Source organism: Nycticebus coucang, chromosome 11 (genome assembly GCF_027406575.1).
Source record: "Nycticebus coucang isolate mNycCou1 chromosome 11, mNycCou1.pri, whole genome shotgun sequence".
NCBI lineage: Eukaryota > Metazoa > Chordata > Mammalia > Primates > Lorisidae > Nycticebus > Nycticebus coucang.
In genome coordinates this window covers 108,167,607-108,192,374 of record NC_069790.1, presented here as the reverse complement: position 1 = coordinate 108,192,374, position 24,768 = coordinate 108,167,607, and the positions used below count along the sequence as shown (strand labels likewise).

The window sequence follows — 24,768 nt, the reverse complement described above, 5'->3', positions numbered from 1 at the left end:
GAACTGTATTAAAGGGTCATGGCATTAGGAAGGTTGAGAACCACTGGTTAACTGATTCTCTTGCTTCAGCCTTCCATGTAGCTGGGACTACAGGTGCCCACCACAAGGCCTGGGAAGTCTCTAAATTTTCGTCAGTTGACTGTGCTGTGTGGTGAGATCAGATTAAGGTTTTTGTAATACTGGTTCGGCAACATTTCATATGCTTGTTTGATAAAGTGTTTGATACATTGCTCATAGTTTTATCAAGTTTTTTATTACCATTGAATTATATATATTCTTCATGTATTTTAGATAAAAGTCTCTTGACAGATACATATTTTGCAAATAAATGCTTATATAACTGATATTTGTATACTGATCTTGTATCCTGCAATGTTGTTAAACTCACTATCAATTTCATTGAATTGATAAGATTAAATAGAATCCTATCCCATGCAGGCTTTTTGTTAATTCTGAGAATCAAATTGAGAAAATTGGTACAAACTTTCAGACTTAATGAAACTTTACTGATAAAGGTTTTCTGTGATTAGTTTTTATTGTCAAAAGCAATCATATTGAATCAAATTCACTGTGTACCAGTATACATCTCAGCAGAGGGCTCTAAACCCTTCACCAATACCATGCACCAATGTCAATGAACTTACACAAGTCTGATGCGACAGAATACTCACATCACACAAGTTAAACAAAGCAAAGATACTGCTCACAGAGAGGCATCAGGGACATTAGAGCCCTAGAATTCATGGCCAGCCTGTGCCCCAAAGTTCGTGAAAGCTGCCCAAGGCAGATGGAGTGCCATCTACATGTGCCACATGTCACATTGCAGCTGAGGGACCCCCTAATCCCTCTCAGCCTGGTATTATACCCAAGGACAACTGGACCCTCTGTGCTAAGGTGTTGCAGGTCATCTTGTTCTAGGAGAGAGGGGAACAGAGCCTGGCCTATTCTGATCAGGTCCCCTTTATCTCAGGATGTCACATTCCCAGCACATTCTATAGCTATTCTTGAACTGCTAATAAAGAAAGAGGGAAAGGCTGGATCTTTAAAGCTATCTAGGGAATTATCCTGCAATAATCAGCATATTTTCTGGTATAAATTTAACCATTTGTAAAAGGTTAGTCAACAAATTTAGTTCCTTCTTCACAATCCTCACTTCCCAGATGGGGCGCACCTGTCAGGTGTTTGATCTCTGTGGCATATGTCCGAGAGCTGCTTCTGAGCTGGTGGTTGATGCTGCTCTGAGAGGCCCCCCACCCATCACCACGCACACACACACACACACACCCACACACACACACCCACACACACACACCCACACACACACACACACACACACACCAGGATCAGCCAAAGGTTATTTGTTCTTTACTTCTTTCCAGCTACATAATAATGTAAGACTCTCTTCATTTGCTTAGTGGTAGCAGTGAACTTGAAAATTTGCATGCTGATGTGTTAATTATATTTTTTAATTGAGTCACTTCATCTAAACAAATAAAGTCATCAGTTATTAGAAAGGCCTCCTGAACTCAGTAGTTAATAAGGCCATACTGATTTGTTTTAAAGGTATGCAAAACCTTAATTTGTTTTACAAGTGTAAAGAATCTTGACAGAAATACATTTTCATTTGAAGCTGAGATCTATACATTTTTCTTACTCAATTAGGCTGAGTGAGTATGGGCTTATGTTTCAGTCCACATGGGGCATTTATCCAGGACTTCTTGCTTTAAGAAACTAATTCAGTTTATCAACACAGAAGGCTTCTTTTGGTTTTTGGTGCCCCAAATTGGGAAGTGTCCTTTTAATTTCCTACAAGAGATTTTGGCAAGGATATCAGACTCTATGCTTTTATCATAAATCTTTTGCTTTTAGTTACAGTGTTTTTACATCTCACACAAAAATATGGCATATACTCTTATCGCCTTACTCTCCTCCAGGGGTCTGTAATCTTGTGGAGTTCGTAATATCACATAAAATTCCCATGTGTGTTTTTCTCATAACTTAGGGTATCCTCTCGTGTATAGTAGGTGGTTGCTAAATAGTCACTGATGCTAACAATGATGTCAAGCTCTGTCTGCTCTGGCTTCTGCTTGTCCATACTATACTGTCTCCTTTCTCTACTCAAACTGTTTACTTCACATTGGTCTCTTAATTTCTTACCTGAAACTTTGGCTTAATTTCTCACCTGAAACTTCTATTTCTTCTATCACAAATACTTTCCACTCCAGATTTACTCATCCAAATCCAAACCATCTTAAAAGCTTGCATTATCACCATCTCTGATATTTTTTCAGAATGATCTTCCTTCTTTCCCCTTCACTCTCTTCCTTTGAGGACATGAGAGTTACCATGGAGGGAGGACCTAATAAGTGCCTGGCATTTTATATGTCATCTCATTGTAATTTTCCAACAAGTGTGAGCTTGTGTAATACCACTCTGAGTTTTCCTGGAGAAGGATGCTAACAGTACAAGAGATTGATTACTTCGCCCACTTTGGAGACATAATAAGTGCTGAGGCCAATGGGAAAAACTTCTGACTTCAAAACCTTTTCTCTTTCCACAGTGTTAATATTTGTTTCTAAACCTTCTGATTTTCTGCCCTGTGTTACTCATGTTTATAATTACACTTGTTAGGCTACGTGTTTGATCTTTGATAAGAGGATGATATCATTTCAGACTCTATAGACTACTTAAAATATATGCCTATGAAATTCCTATTTTAAAATATAATTTGAAAAATATTTATGGAGTACCTTTGACAAGCAAGGCATTTTACACATTCAAAATGTTTCATATTTATATCACCATCCTTGGGGCCTTTTCCTCATTGTACCTTAAGAAATATTATTTTGTTTATTAAACTTCCTTTTTTTTAATAAATGAAGGAAGGAAGTCAATGAGTATAATAATTAAAGAGGAGCTGGTCTGGTGGGAGCTGAGATGGGGCAGGAGAGCCCTAGAGGAGGTGTCAACGCACCTGTTCAGGACACTCGGCCTTGCAGCAGCCCCAGATGACTCTGTAAAAATACGAGTGCTCCAAAATTCAGTTCTTTAGCCCAATTTTGTTTTTCTAATGAAAATCAGAGAGAGTTTGTGTGCATGTGTTTGAAATGTTGTCTTAGACCTTGCTTTTGACTCCTAATTGTAGCATTTTTATAATAAACATCTGAACGCGAATCGATATATGTAAAACATTCACAAACAGATAAACAAAAATAAAAGCAAAGCCAAACAAACAATAACAAAAGTACTAGACAAAGGGTATCTCAGTGAACTGCTGACCCAGGCAGCTGACCCATTGGTGGGAAAGTCACGTAGCCACGCTGATACAGTACGGAGGCCGTCTTTCTCACTCTCCAGGGTCCTCCTCCCCAGACTGCTTTATGACCTTGTCTTTCTGTCTTTTCCTCACAGTTCCCAGGTTAGCTCCTCTCCTCCTTCTTTTGAGCTCCCTTTCTTGTCACTTGTTACTGTGCACTGTACACTCCAACAACATTTTGTCAGTAAGTATTTTATGAACCCCACCTCCACAGACCTGCTCACACGGTCTCTTCTGCTTCAAGTTTCCTTTCTTGCCTCCCTTCCTCCCTTAGAAGATTCCACTACTTTTTATTTTCAAAGAGTTGATAAAAAAATTTCCTAATTCTCTACCATGTTCAATCCTGTGAGGAAAAATTATCACTTGGGCTTAGGTACTCAGATGGTACTGTGTGTATAATTTTTCCTATTTGCCATAGTGAACCACAATACTCATTTATCTCTCTTTTCTCTAAATCAGAGAGTTTCTAGGGAGAGGGCTGGATCAGATTCATTTCTCATAGTCCCATTCCCAGTACAGCCCCAGTAGGTGCTCTCAAAATCGGTGAATGAAGGTCTAAAGCAGATGCCTATAAAATACCAACTTCTGCTGCAGGTGCCACCATGCCATTGACATTTTTCAGCCTGAACATTCCCTGTTTTGAGCCATTGAGTCATTCAAAATTAAATAAAAGCCCTAATTGATTAATCTAATTGATATATACTGAGTGCAAATCAGAGATGAAACCACCGTTGAATTAAAATCTGCTCCAAGTTGGGTACACCTGAGGTTGTGTGTACATGTACTTGAGACGCTTTCTTATCAAGCCTTAGTGTTTAAATAAAGCCACTGAAAAGACCAAAGTGAGTTGCTAATTTAGCAACAGATTCCATCATAAGCATAATGCCTGTTTGTGTGAGACTGTAGGAATCCAAGGCAAGGTTCCAACTATTTGAATGTTGCAGAAGTGTTAATGAAGAATTTTGAAAAAAGAAAAATGACAGGAGACAAGAAATCATCATTATTAAGTAAATGTAAAAAGTGGAAAGATAAAATAAAAATGTGATATTTTCCTAACAGACCTTTTGGCTTATAATCTTAGAAGAAAACTACTTTTAATAATTCTCTGCATTTCATAAGGAACATGGAGAAAATGGACTTAAATTTAAAAATGAGTTACTCTAAAATCAAGATCTTTTAGCTTTAAAAGCAAAAGAATTATAATGTCTTATAGGTGCTGTTTAAGGTAATGTCCAGTGCTCTGCAGATGCCCTGTTGTTTTTTGTTTGTTTGTTTTGTTTTTTTTCCATTTCTGTGTGCGCCCCACCTCTAGTCTTCAGTTTGATTTCCACAGCCAGAACCTGCTCCTGTTCTTCTGGGCCTGCCCTCTGGGGAGAGACAGAAAATCAGCAAATAAAAATAAAAGTATAATACATCCAACAATAATTCAAGCTAAGGAAAAACAAAGGCAAGGGAAGGGATAGATGTTCGTGGGTGGGTGCTATTTTAGATGCCTGTCTTTAGCATCTGTTTCTCAGGATAACTTTGTTATTCTCTGCTTACGTTGTGTATCACAATTATAATGTGTGATCTCAGTTTTATTTATTTATTATTTTTATTAAATCGTAACAGTGTACATTGATGCATTTATGGGGTTCAGTGTACTGATTTGATGTGCAAAGTGAAATGCTTACATTGAACCGATTCACACACCCATCACCATTATACTCTTCTCTTAATAGTTTTGAAATGTACCATTGCATCATGCACATTAGGAGGAGTCGTTTCAGTTTATTTTAATCTAGTTTTTGAGAGGAGAATAACTCTAAAAGAGAGTCAATGACTACTATTTATTGGTAACAAAGGAAGAGAAATTGAAGGAGTATAGAGATGTGATACTAATGATAATGTTCTAGGGAGCTCATGTCATTTTCCGTTCCATTTTATATGATATATTTTATGGAATAAAAAAATATCACTTGCACATTCAGAGTTGACAATGAGGAGAGTTCCATGGAATGGGCATGGGATGCTTCAAAGATAAAGACACTATTAACTTGGCAGAGACTTCAGTGGGGATGAAATCCTTGAGCTAAACCCTGGAAGGTGAAGGTTTGCCAGGTAGAGGGGTTTGGGAAAGAACTTCCAATCACATAAGACATCGTGAGCCAAAGACCAGTTCGTCAAAGAAACATTTCTGATTTTAAGGAGTCATAAATACTTTTTTCTAGCTAAAGATACATACATTGGATAAAGGAAGGGAGGGGACAGAGTAAAAGCTGCGCCTCCGAGAAGGAAAGCTTTTCAGAGTCTAGACCCCTTGGCTTCAGGGAAGTGTGGATTAGAAGAAAAGGATCAAGACAGCAGGAAGGTGAGCTGGGACACAGTCCGATAGTCTTCTCATGGGGAGAACCGGATTGCCATTTTGTCCAGTGAAAATTTAGTGTTTCCATTCTATTATAGGGAAATTCTGTCCAAATGTTAGTATGTTGCCTGAGCGCAGTGACCGAGGAAGGAGCTGGGAAGCTGCAGCGTAAGTTAGAAAAGCAGACTGAGAGAAAGCAGGGTGTAGGCCGTGTCCCAGGCACTGTGCTTCTCACTCTTCACACCTAATCTCTGGTCCCCAGACACTGTGGGGCAGATATCAGACCCTAGAAACATAGCCAGAGTTGGAATTTTAACTTAGGTCTGATTTATTCTAAAATGCTATACCAAGTTGCAGCAGATAAATGTAAGAGAATTAGGAGGAAACTAGAAAATTCTAAAAGTCAATCTCTATTTCCTTTGGCATATAATAAAGTAGCAAAGGAATAATGTAAACAATTAAAGTCTCCTTTGAACTTATTTGGCATCCCAAAATAATTGAATAGTCACAATCATATTATAAAAGGTAAACAAAATGCATTTCCTTTTAATACATTTTTCAGTTGATTTTTTTTTCTGTTCTCCTTCCTGTACACTTCTGTATATGTAGAATTAAATTTAAAGTACAAGGCAGTTTCAAGAAGCCAATACATCCTTGTAAAGATTAATAGGGAGCAGAGGTGAAAGGCTAGATGCTTTTAGTCAAATGGTTTTTCTACTGTTACCAAATCAGAACACATGAGAATGCAACACTGTGATGTCACGTTTAAATAAATAAATGGTGGTCATTGTATTTCTTGGGTGAAGCAAACATTTCCTAAAACTATTATTGTTTGTTGGGCTTCAATTTAAAATTATGACATGAGGCATTAATACAGATTATAAAGTGGTAAGATTTCAGGTTTGACCAATATTAAACTATTTCTGTCTTGTATTGGCTCACTAAGTTAGTTTGATGTTGGTCAAATGTAGGGATCTCACGTGGATACAGAGATTGCAGTAGAGTGGAGAGAACCAGGTCAATCAGGAGAAAAAGTGGATGGCTATTACTTAATTCTGGAATTACAAAAGCGTGGGGGCAAAAACATGACCATTTAGTCTCGTAAAAGAACAAAGAGGAAGGAAAAGTAATAATTGAGGGCTGTGATGCAAAATGCAATGTGTATCAAAAAATGAATACGCATTTTAAGAGAGAAAAAAACACTGTATTAAGATTGTAATACTCAATATATACCTATAAAAAAGATGAATACAAGTCATGTTTGAGAACCTCTTGTAATTGCAGAAGTCAAACACAGCTTGAGTATTACAATGTCAACACAGTTTTTTTTCCCCTTCATAAACTGTGTAAGCATTTTCTTGGCACCGTCTGTATCTGTCACTAGGAGGTGCCGCACTGTGTTGGCTCTTTCTCAGTCATGCGTGTGAAGACAGCCATGACCCACCTACCCAAATGGTTCTCTTGAATCATTCTTTATCAGATGGTTATCATATCATTTTTAATTTTCTCACATATTAATCACATAATCAGAATTAATCACATAATCAGAAATTATATAGTTTATGAATCTGTTACTTGTTTATTCGTTTACTTGTTATTTTCTACCTTGCCCTTAACTATAAGTATCAGAGAATCAGGAATCTTGTCTATTGCGCTTCAGCTCTTGATCTCCATTGCTTAGAACATCGCGACCCACAGGAACCATATTAAAGGACCGTGGCATTAGGAAGGCTGAGAACCACTGGCCTAGAACAATTTATGCTATAAAAGACGCAACCCTTACAAATAGGTGGTATCTGAGTAATTCAGAAAATTGATACACAACTTGTAGTGATTCAAATATCAGTGAATATTAACATAAGTCAACGTTTCTAACATGATTAAAACAGGTGATAAATATGATAAACACTATTAATATATTTGTTACCTGAAGTGACCCTGACTGATGAGATCAGGATTGATCTTCCTTAAACTAAATTAAAATTATTTCTGATACTCTGGTACCTTTTATTCCTTCTTCGTTCTTTTCTGTCTAAAAAAATCATATCTTACCATTAAAAAAATTATTTCTGGTATGTCTAAAAAGGTAGGCATTTGACTCTATGATTAAATTAATTAAGAAAAAGATAATAGTTGATGCTCCATTACGGAATTTTTAGCTATAAGTGATTTTTGTCTACTTTATAAAGAACTTCAGGGAAATTAAATCTTTGGCCTTAACTGAATTCCTGTCCTAAATTTATTTACGATCAAGAAAGGAAAATGCAAAATAGTTGCCTTTCCTTAAATTTCATGGCATTTGGTGATGCCATGAGTATAACGATCCTTGTACTTATCACAGGTTAATTAATTATAATTGGCCATTGATTTATCACTGAAACTCTATTGGAGTGCAGGCTACATGAGAATAAGTCAAAACTCTGTCTCATCACTTGTCACTGTTGAAATCTCAGGTACATAGCTCAGTGGCTGACACAGGGTAGACACTCCCAAAATGTCTTGTGAAATAGTGTGTTAATTTGGGGAGGGAGGAGGTGTCAAGATGGTTTAGGGATCTTCCTGTACCCTCACATAGAAATAGATGGAACGGCTTGATTGACAGCAAAACCAAAACCCCAAGGGCAAGATTTGAAGCAAAAAACCAGGACAGATTTTTTTCCACAAACCTGAAAATAAAGTAGATGGCAGCAACCCACTAATAACTACCAGACAGGTGTGTTATCAGCGCTCGAATAAGGAAGGCACAAGGAAACACAAAATCACCCACAAACCTGACAATGGGAGACCCCAAACAGCCCCCATACACACCATGAATCCTGGTGGGCCAATTTCAGAATAAAAACTGATCCATGGGGACTCCTCCCAGCACAGGAACCCACAGTGAGGATAATTTGCTGGGAATAAAATCAAAATTGATTTTGATTTTATCAAAAATCAAAAATCAGCCTATCGTTGCTCAAAATCAGGTGAGCAATGATAGAAACAAAAGTCCAAATAAAAGCAAAGTCCAAATAAAAGCAAGGAAAGGAAAACAGATCCTGGAAATCTCAGAAATATTGCAGCTGTTATACCTTAACCATTATATGGAAAGAACAGAAGAACAAACTTAGTGAAATTAGAAAAGCTTTTTGAACATAAATATGAGCAAGAGCAACGTATGAAGGTCAAATCCCATGCAAGGTAACTACTAAAGGAAGAGCGTAAAGAAGATAAAAAGTAGATTAGTATGCTATAGGCAATGAAAGAATTACCCAACATAAGAAACAACAAATCAAAATTTCTCATAACATATTGTTTCAAAATGAGATAGAAAACATTGGAGAAATGATACAAAAGTAGAAGAACCTCATAAACCATAATTATAAAAACTCAGGGATGAAGTGTACAACTTGAGTGAGAATTATAAATAGAAGAAAAATATTTAGAAAGGAAGACTAAACTAGAAAGAACACAAGATCAAACAAATATACGTAACACCTTAAATAAATAAAAGATAAGAAAAGCAATTTCTTTAAAATAAAAAATATAGATGCAAACTACTGCAGCCTCTTCCAGAAGACATATGGAGAATGCTCAAAGAGCTAAAAGTAAGCCTTCTATTTGATCTCACAATTCCATTACCAGGTATCTAGTATCTATTCAGAATAAAAAAAAAAAAAAGAATGACTGTAAGGACATTTCTACTAAAATCTTTAGCACAACTCAGTTCATAATCATCAAGATGTAGAATCAACCCAAGTCCCCATCAGCCCATGAATGGATTAATAAACTGTGGCATATGTATAGCAGGGAATACTTTTTAGCCATAAAAAAATAGACTACATTTTTTGTATTAACCTGGATGGAGTTGAAGAACATTCTCCTTAGTGAAGTATCACAGGATAGAAAAGGAAGAATCCAGTGTGCTCAATACTAATATGAAACTAATAGATAAACAACTACATGGCAACACAAGAGAAAAACAAAATTAAGTTCAAGTCGGGGAGGGAGGGCAGGAGGGGAAAGTTGTATTGGCAAGCTGTTACCTAATGGGCACACTCCCTGGGTGAAGGGCTCAACTACGACTTAACTTTACCTATGAAATGAAAACGATGTAACCTAATTATTTGCACTCTCATGTTAATCTGAAATTTAGAAATATATACATATAGATAGGTAGATAGAAAATAATATATATATAATAATACATATTTAAAATAGGCAAAGCAAAGGGCTCATAATTATCTGAGAATATTGACCCAAAATGAACAATAGTGAATCATATTCATATGTTAGGAAAAATATTGCACTTAAAAAAATACTTTGGGCATCTCAGAAAAAAATAATACTGTATTTATAAGGAAAAGAAAATTAGATTATCAATATGTTTTTTTCTACATTTTAATGTCTTTTAATCACTGACCTTCAAACCTTATTGAGATAACTCAACAAAACCCAGACACCAACACCCCTCTATGGGAGTCTTCAACTTAATTGTTAAGTCCTATAAAATCAAATCTGTAAGGGCAAGTGGAAGAATGATGGCCACAGAAAAAGGGGATGAGAAGTAAGTAAACTGTTCCAAAGAACTGAGCTAATTTAGTAAGCCTTATTCTCCCACATTGCTTTATTTTCTCCCTTGGTGTATAAAATACATCACTATCCTGATAACTTGGTTAAGATCCTTTACCTGGCAGTCAGTTGGAGACATTTTGCAAATAAACAAGCAGCAATGCAAATATCACAAGCAGGGGGAACTGTCATCTGCACATACACTAATTACTCAAGTATTTCCTACAGCAGAAAGGTGCCAGCCGTCTAACTGGGTATTGGTTGTGCACTCTTAACTTTTTTGATAATTTTAATTGCTGCATTTCTAGCTCCCCTTACTCTATTCTTTTAAATAAACTTTATTCATTTTCTCTATCCAGAAAACCTAAGCCATCGAAATATAGGCTTGAGCAGAATGACAGGCAAAACAGGAGGGAAGGAAGCCGCGATTGAGAAGCTATTCTCCCACTCAAGGCTCTTGCTGATCACGTTTACACAGGCGCCTCAGTTTACACATGGACTCTTTTGCATTTTTTTCTTTGAATTTTTAAGAGCAGAAATCCACATTTTTCTACTTCTTATGATCATGAATTATTATGAATAAATATTGGAAGCATATTGAGTGCATTTGAATTCTACTCTCTCAAACTCCTGCCCAATTCATACCTTCCCTCTTTCCACTCAGTTCATATTTCGGTTTAGTAGACAACTCTACGACTCACAATTTCAGATGATTAGAAATTTTGACTAGTATGTGTATTTTTTCTCTTGAAATAAGTGGAGGTAACTTGATTAAGAGTAATATTTTTGAAAATAATGATGAAAGTAAGAGCTTGACGATGTAAAGCTAGAAATGCTGAGGTTAAAACTCACAGTGATAACACCTGTCTATTAATAATTCTGGGTGTGTGTGTGTGTATGTGTGTGTTATTGTGTTATTCAGGGAAAGAACAATTCTATTTCTGTGAAGTAACCACATCTTAGTGCTCTAAGGCACGTCTTACCTCTATTTCTGCTGAAGATGTGGTTGTTATAAGACCATTGAGAACCATCCAATTGCTTGGTCAGAAAGTTCTCGCAAGAGCTGTGGGAATTTCAAAACTCTCCTGGTAACATAACTCACAACAGTCTAAATACTTAAGGTATTTGTAGGTAAATTTTGAACAGGAGACAAATTCTAAATTCTAAAAATTACAATTTATTAAGCCATTCGTGGATCGATGGGCACTTGGGCTTTTTCCATGACTTGCAATTATGAATAGGGCTGCAATAAATATTCTGATACAAATATCTTTGTTATGATGTGATTTTTGGTCTTCTGGGTATATGCCCAGTGGAGGGATTACAGGATTGAATGGCAGATCTATTTTTAGATCTCTAAGTGTTCTCCATATCTCTTTCCAAAAGGAATGTATTAATTTGCATTCCTGCCAGCAGTGTAAAAGTGTTCCCTTTTCTCCACATCCGCACCAACATCTCTGGTCTTGGGATTTTGTGATGTAGGCTAGTCTCACTGGAGTTAGATGATATCTCAAAGTAGTTTTGATTTGCATTTCTCTGATGATTAATGATGATGAGCATTTTTTTATATGTCTGAAGGCCGTGCACCTGTCTTCTTCAGAGAAGTTTCTCTTCAAGTCCCTTGCCCAGCCTGCGATGGGATCCCTTGTTCTTTTCTTGCTAATGCGTTTGAGTTCTCTGTGGATTCTGGTTATTAAACCTTTGTCAGAGACATAACCTGCAAATATCTTCTCCCATTCTGAGGACTGTTTGCTTGCTTTACTTACTGTGTTCTTGGCTGTGCAGAAGCTTTTTAGTTTGATCAGGTCCCAATAGTGTATTTTTGAAGCTGCTTCAATTGCCCGGGGGGTCCTTCTCATAAAAAACTCCCCCAACCCAATTTCTTCAAGGCTTTTCCCTGCACTCTCTTCTAGTATTTTTATAGTTTCATGTCTTTGGTTTAAATCTTTAATCCAGTGAGAGTCTATCTTGGTTAATGGTGAAAGGTGTGGGTCCAGTTTCAGTCTTTCATGTTTACATGGATGGAGCTGGAACATATTCTTCTTAGTAAAGTGTCTCAAGAATGGAAGAAAAAGTACCCAATGTACTCACCCTTATTATGAAACTAATGTAGGACCTTCACATGAAAGCTATAACCCAGTTACAACCTAAGAATATGGAGAAAGGGGAAAGGGAGGAGAGGGAGGGGGGAGGTAGGTGAAGGGAGAGGGATTAATGGGATTACACCTGTGGTACATCTTACAAGGGTATATGTGAATCTTAGTAAATGTGGAATGTAAAGGTCTTAGCAAAATAACTAAGAAAATGCCAGGAAAACTATGTTAACTAGTGTGATGAAAATGTGTCAAACGGTCTATGAACCAAGTGTATGGTGCCCCATGATCATACTAATGTACACAGCTATGATTTAATAAAAAATAAATAAATAAATAAATTCTAAAAATTACATGACCACTTTAAAGTTCTTAATTGAAAAATTAATTTGCCTTTTAAGAAAATTCAAATAAACAGTTCTTCCTCCAGAGTGGCTAGGAAGTGAAGGAGAGCCTTCAGAGACAGGGGAAAGACTTACACTTTGGTTATTTCTGCACTTAATATTATATGATATTTTAATATGCTGTGAAAGTGTGTAGGAGTGTTGCTGCAGCAGAATCTTCGACTCTGAGAACTCCGAGGAAACCTACAAACCAGTAAGTCTTGACAGGCTTCTCACAGCATTTATGCTCATGGAAAACACAGGAAAAGCCTCGGAATAGATAGGAAATTTCCTGTATGGCCATCCAAAAAGTATAATTGCAAGAATTTAAGCATTAGGAAGAAGAGCAAAATATCCAATATTAGATTGTGGGAAGTGTTAGAGATGATGAGTAGGTAAGCAGGGCTTGCAACTCAGTGAAAAAACAAAATGACCAAAATATTAATTTTAATTTATAAGTGAAATAGGCTTCATCCATACAAAGTAGTCTAAAGTTAAAAAAAACACTAATAGGGGAAAGTATGTCCAACCTCACAGAAGAGGAGACAAATTCTCAATGAGGATACATTTCATAGACATTTTTGAATGAAAAAATAAATTACCTAACAAAATGTTCTCAATGGCTTATAGATATGAAAGATTTGATTGTTTTTATACTAAAGAAAATGTAAACGCATTTAAACTAAATTATACATCAACCCAAGTGCCCATAAACTCATGAATGGAGTAGTAAACTATAGTGTATATATATGTCATGGAATACTATTCAGCAATAAAAAAGATGGAGACTTTACATCTTTTGTATTTACTTGGATGGCATTGAAGAACATTCTTCTTAGCAAAGTATTATAAGAATGGAAAAGCAAGTATCCAATGTACTCAGTAGTAACATGAAACCAATAGATGAACAACTATACTTCCACATGAGAAAAAAACACAATAAAATTCAAGTGGTGTGGGACAGGGGAAGCGGAGAGGGAAGAAATGAGGGGGACTGGTAAGCTCTCCCTAATGTGACAATGTGAGTGTAAACAGCACACCCGCTGGGTGAAAGGTGCAACTGCACCTTGAACTTTACCTAAGAAAGGCAAACGTTGTAACCTAATCATTTGTATCCTCATATTAATCTGAAATAAATAAAAAGACACATTGATTAAAATAAAAAAGAAGCTATATAATCTTTCCATGTAACAAAAACATTTGTAACCCTTTTACATTTTGAAATAAAAAAATTAAAAAATAAACTAATCTATTATCACTTCTGGAAAAAAATAACCCTCAAAGCCAATGACCACAGGTCATTATTATCATTTGCGTATTAAGTATAAAACACTATTAACATAACAGATGGAGGCAAGGTGCTGTGGCTAATGACTCGGGGTAGCCACTGGGAAGTACGTTGTCCTGGGGCTTGGACTGAGGTTTGCCAAAGGGTGATTTGGCCAGGCTGACCACATTGACCCTAAGCTGTCATAGTTGGCTTCCAGTAGTCTTTTTAATGTTACCTTGGGATTTTTGAATCACATCAAATGTTGAAAATTTTCAATTATGAGTGGAGTATAAAGACTTCACTATATGCTAGAATCAGAGGCTCTGTAGCACAAGTGAGTTTATAAGTGTGTCTTATATGTATTATTAAGTGTGCCAGCTCTGCTCTAGGCTTCACTGTGTCGTAGATCAAGGACACTGCTGAAGCAGGAAGATCATAGAATAATGATAAGATATAGTCCCAGCTACTCGAGAGGCTGAGGCAAGACAATCCCTTGAGCCCAAGAGTTTGAGGTTGCTGTGAGCTATGCTGTGAGGGTGATGAAGTGACACTCTTGTCTCAAAAATAAAACAAAACAAAACAAAAACAAAATAAAATAATAAAATATAATAATGATAAGATGATAGTAATAAAATCATGGAAAATGGCTAAAAAAATTCAGACGTATCCATTGCATTCACATGTCATTATGAATGCATCTAAAAATAGCATATACTTGAGTAGATACTCTCTTCATTAAGTCCATTCAAATTCGTCCCGTGGACTACAGTATCATTGTTGCTTCTAGGAAGCATCTGGAATTTCGAAGATGGCTACAGTTGTTGATGTTGTCAGCAAGAGACGCTGTCAGCATGACTTACTGAAGGAGCGTGCTCAAATATATGCCTTCAAAATTCTTTCTCTTCCATTATTCCTGAGTCATTCTTGGCAACTGGTCATAAAATCTCATGTGGAGAACTGTTGCATTTTGTCAGTGAATATGTGACTGATTTCAGAAGAGCACTTATTTCAGGGGCTGTTGGTGAGAAAAGATAAAATTCTGCCCAAGATAGAATAATGGATAGGCATCTTTCTGAAGTCTAACACTCCAGAAGTGGAAAGTGGAGCCCTTCATCAGGGAGTTCAATGAGTATTCCTCCCGACTGAGGTTAATGCCACCTTCTTTTCTTTCTTTGTTTATTTGTAGAATGCAGTCTCAACAGTACCAGCAGCAACGTCGAAAATTTGCAGCTGCCTTCTTGGCATTGATTTTCATTTTGGCAGCTGTGGACACTGCTGAAGCAGGGAAGAAAGAGAAACCAGGTAAGCCATGGAGTGGAGAAGGCAAAATCTTCATTGATTAATGTCCTTCCAGCCCAGGTCCATTTTCTCCCTCCATTCTTCCTTCCCTCCTTTGCTTTCTTCCTGCCCTTCTTTTTCTTCTTTTACTCTTTTATCCCCTAATTATATAGAGGAACCTAAGAGACAGCCTTCTTTCACTGTAAGTCCTGGAGTGTAGACAGTGTTGATCTTTATAATCAAATAGACAGGTACTTTGTGGAGAATATTGACAAGATAGAAAATGCTTTACTTACTGCTATCTCTGTCCCTCAAAATTTTGATTGTTTGCTTCTAAATTTCATGCTTATAATGAGGGAAACTGAAGCCCAGAAAGCATGAAGCACCTTCCCTATGCCTCTTTTAAGGTCATAAGTAGGCTGTGGACTGGGAGTCTCTTTAAGTCTGCAATCTACCATATTTCAATAATGCCATTTCATCTACAAGACAGAGACAGGAGTATCAACTTCATTAAAATGTCTAATCTGACAACTGCTAGTAGAATTCCAGTAGAATGTTTTCTCATTCTCTCTCTCTCTCTCTTTTTTTTTTTTTGCTTCTAAAAGATGATGCCAGTAAATTGTTTGGCACAATCTCCAGCACGTAGTAAGACCTAAGTTAATGTGGGTTCTAGCTCCTTCTTTGGTTTTCTTTCTCTCTTCATTATTTATTGACTCAATCATTTGGCTAACATTGGTCGTGTTTCTACTGTTTACTGGACAATAAGGATTGAGGTGGAGAGCACAGATCCCACAATTAAAGTCCAGGGATGATTTTAATTACATCTAGGAGTTACAGAATTTTCTGAATGCTAATTATTTTTCCTTCCTTCCAGAAAAAAAAGTGAAGAAGTCTGACTGTGGAGAATGGCAGTGGAGTGTGTGTGTGCCCACCAGTGGGGACTGCGGGCTGGGCACACGGGAAGGCACCCGCTCTGGAGCTGAGTGCAAACAGACCATGAAGACCCAGAGATGTAAGATCCCCTGCAACTGGAAAAAGCAATTTGGAGGTAAGTCTCACTCTAGCAGTCTACTGATTTGATCTCCCACTCTAAAATAATTCTCTAATTTTCCACTACATGTCTTTTTGAGGCTGAGGTCATTTTATTTTAAATACTTGTACTTGATCATAAAATGGACAGGCATCCTGCATAAACCAGGTTTTTCCACCTCCACCTCCGTCCTAGTGATATCCAGGCCCGGAAATTCTTGCACACATTGTCTTGTGCACTGTGGGATATTTGACAGCATCCCCAGCTTCTACTCACTGGTTTTGAGCAGCATTCCTCACCCCCACCGGTTGTGAAAACTAAAAACATCTCCAGATATGTGTGGTCAAGTGTTCCCTGACTGTCAAAATCATCCCTGGTTGAGAACCATTGCCTTACCAGGGGGGACGGAAAATATGCCTTTGGTGCCTCCTAACAAGGCTCATCAATCTATCTTCTCCTTTCTTTCCTTCTAAGTTCCTTTTTTTGTCTCCCCTTTTCTCATTCATTCTCCTCCTTCTCAACATCCCTGACTGTCACTTTCAGGTCTTCTCTCTCTTTTATCCCTCCCACCCTCTGTATAGGTTCATAGATTTGCTTATCAACTCACACAGTGCTGCTCAAAGCCACTTTTCATCACTTTTTCTCTTAGTTACCACTGTTAGCCTCACACTAGCATGACTGAGCTATTTGAGGCAGGCTTCCTTAACACTTTTAACTTTAAACCCACTATTGAAACCCCAAATAACTTCTTTCGTCCACGTGCCAGATTTTTTGTCTTTCTTAGCCACAGTAGGACATGATATTTTTACCTGTGTTCTACAGAAATGCACTATGGCCTATAAGCAAATGAAAAATAGTAATATAAACATACTTATCTTTTCTCCCTCTATAATCTTTGGGGTGTTTTTTAATGGGTTAAGTTCTATGAAGGTCTGATGGAACTAGATATGTTTTATTTTAAATTATACACGGATAGCTTAAAGATACATTTACAGAAAGTTTAAAGGATTCATGAAGGATTCATATCCAGAATATTAAAGAACTCTCAAAACTCTACAATAAAAAACCTGACAATTCAATATGAAAGTGAGAAAAGGCATTACTAGACATTTTACAAAGAGCATATATAGGTGTCAAATAAGCATTGGAAAAGATTTTCAATATCAGGAATTGGATATTAAAATCATGATTAGTGTTACTATATATACATCAAAGGGGCTAGCTTAAAAGAAATAGTGATAATACCAAACAATGGTGAGGATACCGTGAAACTAGATTACTCATATATTGCTAGTGGAAGTGTAAAATTGTTCAACCTCCCTGGAAAAAAGTATGACAGTGTTTTTTTGTTTGTTTGTTTTGTTTTGTTTACTAAATTAAACATGCATTTACCATGTAACTCAGCAGTTTCTCGGGCATTTCTCCCAGAGAAATAAAAACTTACATTTCCACAACAATATGTATAGGAATGTACATAGCAGTTTTATTTGTAATAGTCCCAAACTGGAAACAACCCAGATTTTCTTTAACTGATGAATGATTAAACCAACTGTGCTATGTATGTATTATATCCATACCATGAACTTCTACTCAGCAATAAAAAGAAATGGACCATGGATAGATGCAACTTGGCTGGATCTCTGGGAAAATACGCTAAGTAAAAAGAACCAATCTCAGAAGTTTATGTACTGTATAATTCCATTTATGTAACATCCTTCAAATGGCAACAGAACAGATTAAGAGTTGCCAGGGATTAAGGAGGTAGGAAAGGAGGAAGGTGGCTAGTCCACAGCTATGAAAGATGATGCAAGTGACCCTCGTGTTAGAACCGTTCTGTATGTTAATAGTGAGGTGGTTCTGATAATTCGTGTCTTCATCGTTGTTTTGAACTCTTAGAAGTGATCAAGGAATACAGCAGTGTCTCAGGTTACAAAATCAACATTCATAAATTGGTAGCCTTTATATATACCAACAACAGTCAAGCTGAAAAAAACAGTTAAGAACTCTATTCCATTCACAGTAGTGCCAAAGAAGATGAAATATTTGGGAGTTTATCTAACAAAGGATGTGAAAGAACTCTAAAAAGAGAACTATGAAACTCTAAGAAAAGAAATAGCTGAAAATGTTAACAAATGGAAAAACATACCAGGCTCATGGCTGGGAAGAATCAACATTGTTAAAATGTCTATACTACCCAAAGCAATATATAATTTTAATGCAATCCCTATTAAAGTTCCACTGTCATACTTTAAAGATCTTGAGAAAATAATACTTTGTTTTATATGGAATCGGAAAAAACCTTGAATAGCCAAGACATTACTCAGAAATAAAAACAAAGCAGGAGGTATCACGCTACCAGACCTCAGACTATACTATATATCAATAGTGATCAAAACAGCATGGTACTGGCACAAAAACAGAGAAGTAGATGTCTGGTGCTGGGTGAACTGCCTGGCAACCTGTAGAAGACCGAAACTGGACCCACACTTTTCACTATTAACTAAGATAGACTCTCACTGGATTAAAGATTTAAACTTAAGCAATGAAACTATAAAACTACTAGAAGAGAGTGCAGGGAAAAGCCTTGAAGAAATTGGCCTGGGAGAGTATTTTATGAGGAGGACCCCCCTGGGCAATTGAAGCAGCTTCAAAAATACACTATTGGGACCTGATCAAACTAAAGAGCTTCTGCACAGCCAAGAACACAGTAAGTAAAGCAAGCAAACAGCCTTCAGAATGGGAGAAGATATTTGCAAGTTATGTCTCCAACAAAGGTTTGATAACCAGAATCCACAGAGAACTCAAACGTATAAGTAAGAAAAGAACAAGTGATCCCATCGCAGGCTGGGCAAGGGACTTGAAGAGAAACTTCTCTGAAGAAGACAGGCGCACGGCCTACAGACATATGAAAAAATGCTCATCATCTTTAATCATCAGAGAAATGCAAATCAAAACTACTTTGAGATATCATCTAACTCCAGTAAGATTAGCCTATATCACAAAATCCCAAGACCAGAGATGTTGGCGTGGATGTGGAGAAAAGGGAACACTTCTACACTGCTGGTGGGAATGCAAATTAATACATTCCTTTTGGAAAGATGTTTGGAGAACAGTTAGAGATCTAAAAATAGATCTGCCATTCAATCCTATAATTCCTCTACTAGGTATATACCCAGAAGACCAAAAATCACATTATAACAAAGGTATTTGTACCAGAATGTTTCTTGCAGCCCAATTCATAATCGCTAAGTCATGGAAAAAGCCCAAGTGCCCATCGATCCACGAATGGATCAATAAATTATGGTATATGTACACCATGGAATATTATGCAGCCTTAAAGAAAGATGGAGACTTTACCTCTTTCATGTTTACATGGATGGAGCTGGAACATATTCTTCTTAGTAAAGTATCTCAAGAATGGAAGAAAAAGTATCCTATGTATTCAGCCCTACTATGAAACTAATTTATGGCTTTCACATGAAAGATATAACCCAGTTATAATCTAAGAATATGGGGAAGGGGGTGAGGGAGGGGAGGGAGGGGGGAAGATGGGCGGAGGAAGGGTGATTGGTGGGATCATACCTGCAGTGCACCTGCAGTGCATCTTACACGGGTACGTGTGAAACTTAGTAAATGTAGAATATAAATGTCTTAACACAATAACTAAGGAAATGCCAGGAAGGCTATGTTAACCAGTGTGATGAAAATGTGTCAAATGGTCTATAAAACCGGTGTATGGTGCCCCGTGATCGCATTAATGTACACAGCTTTGATTTAGTAATAATCAAAAAAAATAATGAGGTGGTCAGATGCATCTGCAATGTGCTAAAATTGCACAGAATTAAGTACACACACGTACACTCTTTGTACTATTTCTTATAATTGCACATGAATCTACAATTATGTTAACACAAAATATTAAAAACAAAAGTGTGGCAATAGGATTTAAAAAAAAAATTCTTTTGGTTCTACTCTACCTTTAGCGGAGTGCAAATACCAGTTCCAAGCGTGGGGAGAATGTGACCTGAATACTGCCTTGAAGACCAGAACCGGAAGTCTGAAGCGAGCCCTCCACAACGCTGACTGCCAGAAGACTGTCACCATTTCCAAGCCCTGTGGCAAACTAACCAAGCCCAAACCTCAAGGTAGGTACCTACTGTTATACTGTAATTTTAATAGGTTGATTGAATCAGGCAAGATTTTACATGTGGAAACCCACAGTTTCCAAAAAGAAATCTTCATTTAAGTACTTTAAAAAAGCAATGGAAAAGTTCCATATATTGAGCATCATAAAAGTACTTTTAAGCAGAAAGATTCTGAATTCAAATCAATATCTTCTGCATAGAGAAGAGAGTTGTTACCGTGTCCTAAAACAAATAAATAATTTTGCAAAATATGCCAACTAAAAGTCCATTGATCTATGGCAACCATATATCCCAAACGCTAATTTGGAGCTACAAAAATGAACAAACTTATGATGTAAACACAAAGCAGAAATTTTCTATGTCAAGCCTTTCCCAAATTATATGAAATATAGTGTTAATAAAATCAGAAAATTTTTTTTCTGTTCTCCCTTTCTCTAATGTGTAACTTAATGGGTTCTGCGTTTCTTACACTTCATTTGGAGTCTTTATATTTTTGAGCTGGATTAGTTTACTGACAATATTCATCATGTAATTCTAAAATGATGGAGATCTGTCTTTCTCCGACAGGTCAAGTTGTATTGTCTAGCTGGAGAAGGTAAACCGAAACCAAAATAACCATTTGTCAAGGTCACGATTTCATACAAATACAATCCAAGGGGAAGGAAGTCAAAGAGGAATTAAATTCTTTTATTTCATGGGTGTTATAGGCTGAATTGTTATCCCCCACACTCATATATTGAAGTATTTCCTAGTACCTCGGAATGTGACCGTATTTGGAGACAGAATCTTTAAAGAGGTAATTAAGGTAAAATGCGGTCCTATGAGGGGGCCCTAATCCAACATAGCTAGTATGCTTAGAGATGGGGACACAGGGACACATGTAGGGAAGAGCTTGGAAAGACATGAGAATTTGACCATGTACAAGCCCAGAGGAGGCCTCAGAAGAAATCAACCCTGTTGACACCTTGGTCTCAGGCTCTGGCACACAGAACAGTGAGAGAATCAATTCTCTTGGTTAAGCCACCAACTCTTGGGTTTTGTTATGGCGTCTATGGCCAACTATATTATGGTGGACCTCTAAATTAAAATACTCTTTTGGCCTGGTTGAGCTCTAAAATGGACTTAAAATCAATATTGCCGGCGTAATTATAAGGAGAAACGCCAAAAAATGACCATATAGTGAATTCTCATGATAATTGAAAATAAGAAAAAAAAAAATCCCCAAAAGCTGAGGATTGGCAGGTTTTCTGCTGATGGTCAGAAAGAACTCACAGGTCCAGCTTTTTGGGTTCTGATGGAGTTGACTATGGAAATGGTTATATCCAACTTTAGATGGCTGGGTATAGACTGGATCTGCAGATGGCAAATCTAGGGTTCAGACTGCTCTTCCCAGGTCATGAAAATCTCTGCCTCTTGTATGTGTTTTTGGAAGGCATGAGTGGCCCTGCAGCAAGGACTTGTGCCAACTTTACGAATGTCACTTGTCCCACTGGATCTAGTCAAGATCAGTAGCCATATCTGCTAAGTGAAACATTTCCAAAAATGGAAGAACTCAGAGATATGGTCTTCAGAATAATTTATTTTTAACTCAGCTGTAAAACCAAAATATTTGGTGTAAATATAGAATGGAAAAAAAAAAAGAAATGAAGGAAGTTTCCACGTTCTAACACAGTAGTGCTCAAGCTGGGCTTCACATTAGAATATTCTGTGGGAACCAAAAAAAAAAAAAAGAAATCCCACTGCTCAGGCCTAACTCAAACCAATGAAATCAGCACCAGTAGTTTTAAAATTTTAATGCTTCTTAAAGGATTTCAAGATGTAGCCGAAACTGAGAACTTCTGCTCTAGTGAGAAATCTATTAACAAGTGACAATGCTCACAAGCACACCTGTGTATGTGCACACACACACCCATGTATGTGTACACACACACACACCTGTGTACGTGCACACACACACACACACACACAGTCTTAAGCAGTAGCTTAAAGAATGCAGATAATAAAAAGGGATCATGATTAGAAGGGGGAAAGGTGCGATTGGGTGCATATGGAAAATGTTGAAAAGTATTCTCAAAGAACTCAAAATAAACCTTCCATTTGGTCCCATAGTCCCATTACTAGGTATGTACCATGAAGGAAAAAAAAATCAGCATTTTATCATAAGGACATTTGCACTAGATTGTTTATTGCAGCTGAATTTATAATCACTAAGATGTGGAAATAACACAAGTGCCCATCAACCCATGAATAGATTAATAAAACTGAGGTATATGTATGCCATGGAATACTATTCACTAATAAAAATGATGGAGACTTTACATCTTTTGTATTAATTTGGATAGAGTTGGAGAACATTCTCTTTACTGAAGTATCACAAGAATTGAAAAGCAAGTATCCAATGTAATCAGTACTAATATGAAACCAGTAGACAACGAATACACACCCACATAAGAGAAAAAATCAATTTAATTCCAGTTGGGGGGAGAGGGAAGGAGAGGGAGTGAGAGAGTAGGAGGGAGGGAGAGGGGTGTGCTCCCCCCAACTGGCCCAGTGTGAGGGTGTGCGGCACACCTCCTGGGTGCAGGGGCACAACTACAGTAGGGACCTTACCTAACAAACGCAAACATTGTAAGCTAATCACTTGTACCCTCATGCTAAGTGACATAAATTACAACAAAAAAAAAGAAAATGCTGAAAAGTTCAGAATAAATTGGACAATCCAGGAGTTTCAAATTAAGAGAGGCCCCTGAAGATACCCAGTAAATACATCAAGTGTGAAGTCGTGCTTTGAATTGGACTGGGGAATATTTCACCCTTTTACCTTTTCCCAGCTAATAGTATTTAATGAAGGGTAAAAGTTTGTTTCAGGGTTTCAGCTTTAAAAATGGCAATAAAAACAGCTCAAGTGGGCAGACAGTTCATAATCTTCGTGCATCTAGATGAATTAAGGTACATAATTAACTGAAAATGGGATTACTCTGCGTGAGGTCTATTCTATGAGTTTCAAGCTACCTGTTATGCAACTTTTAGGTCATTCAAATGAAGCCTTCTTTTTATGCATATCATATTTTTGTTAAAACTAACCACTCTTTTCCCTCTCAACAGCGGGTGGTTTTATAAGTGACGTTTTGACACTAGACACTGTGCCCAAAGGACAATCTTATCACAGGAGTCCAGCCAGGGAGATGTGTCAGGCAGAGAATTTTCTTAATGGGACAAGATACATGCTCCAGGACATATTTTTCATGGTTTAAATGAAATGTAACAAGCAGCATATGTAAGTTGTATATATTTCTGCCTTATTTTTTTCAAATAATGCTGACTGGATCTAAAGCAGTGGTTCTCAACCTTCCCAATGCAGGGTTGCGACCCACAGGTTGAGAACCGCTGATCTAAATTTTTTCCTTTATTAGTCTTTAGCCTTAAGATAGATCATTTTCTTCTGATCAATGGAAAAGCAAATAATAATCAACTGGAATCTTTATTATCATTACATTATTTTGTTTCTGCTCTTATTTATATATATATGTCCTACATATATTAAATTATTAGGTCCTATATATCTTTGAAGGTAGATGTTTTTATAAGGGAAAATGAGGAACACTGGTTAATTCATTTGCCCCATCGCATATCTGTAATAGTGTATCTGTTACTTATCTGTAACTGTAATCTGCCGGAGTGAAGATTTGGCTGCTCTGAATTCATGTTTTCTTTCGGGCTGTGATGATTTTTCACTTGAATCACCCATGGATAATTGGAACTAACCTCCACAGCTTTTATTTTCATTTGAAATAGGAAAAGGTGAACTTTGTAAAGCCTGATACCGAGAAACTGAATGAAAGAAGAAATTTTCTGTATCATTAATTCTAAAACTGTTCTGGAAGACATACAGTGGAACATAAGTTTCAGCAGGACATGAACTTGGCCTAATCTCTCCTCTACTCTATCCCCCATGCATAGGATAAGGAGTACCACATAGTAGGTGCAGAATAAATTTTTGTGTAATAAAATAAATGCTAACTGGAAAAAACTCTTTGCATGCTAAATCCATCAAAGACTGGTGGAAATTAGAGTAAAGAAGTCATTCATCTCAACTTTTCTCAAAGGGATACAATGATAAATTGTGTTCTTCCCCCATTTAGGGAAGAATATGTCATCAAGGCTTCCTCATTTGCATGAAGAGGATAGAGAGGAGTAGGGAACTCACTAATTTTGAATTGGACATTGGGATAGGAGCTCCTCATCAATTCATTTAGGACTCAAAGCAAATCTGTGCAGTAAATTTTACGTATCCCACTTGCTCTGTGAAAAAGCTTAGGCTGAGAAAAGTTAAGGAACTTGCTGTGGGTTTCACAGCT

General features: G+C 37.0%; 1 protein-coding gene across 2 annotated transcripts in view; it reads left to right on the top strand.

Moving 5' to 3' along the window:
• PTN (pleiotrophin) overlaps positions 1–24,768 on the top strand; it is a 116,196-nt gene that overhangs the window by 69,850 nt on the left and 21,578 nt on the right. For both annotated transcript variants that reach the window (XM_053553520.1, XM_053553519.1), the window contains exons 2-4: positions 15,144–15,259; positions 16,110–16,283; positions 20,249–20,410. In XM_053553520.1, the coding sequence (XP_053409495.1) occupies positions 15,145–15,259; positions 16,110–16,283; positions 20,249–20,410 (451 nt within the window). In that variant the 5' untranslated portion in view covers position 15,144. The remainder of the gene's footprint in view (positions 1–15,143; positions 15,260–16,109; positions 16,284–20,248; positions 20,411–24,768) is intronic.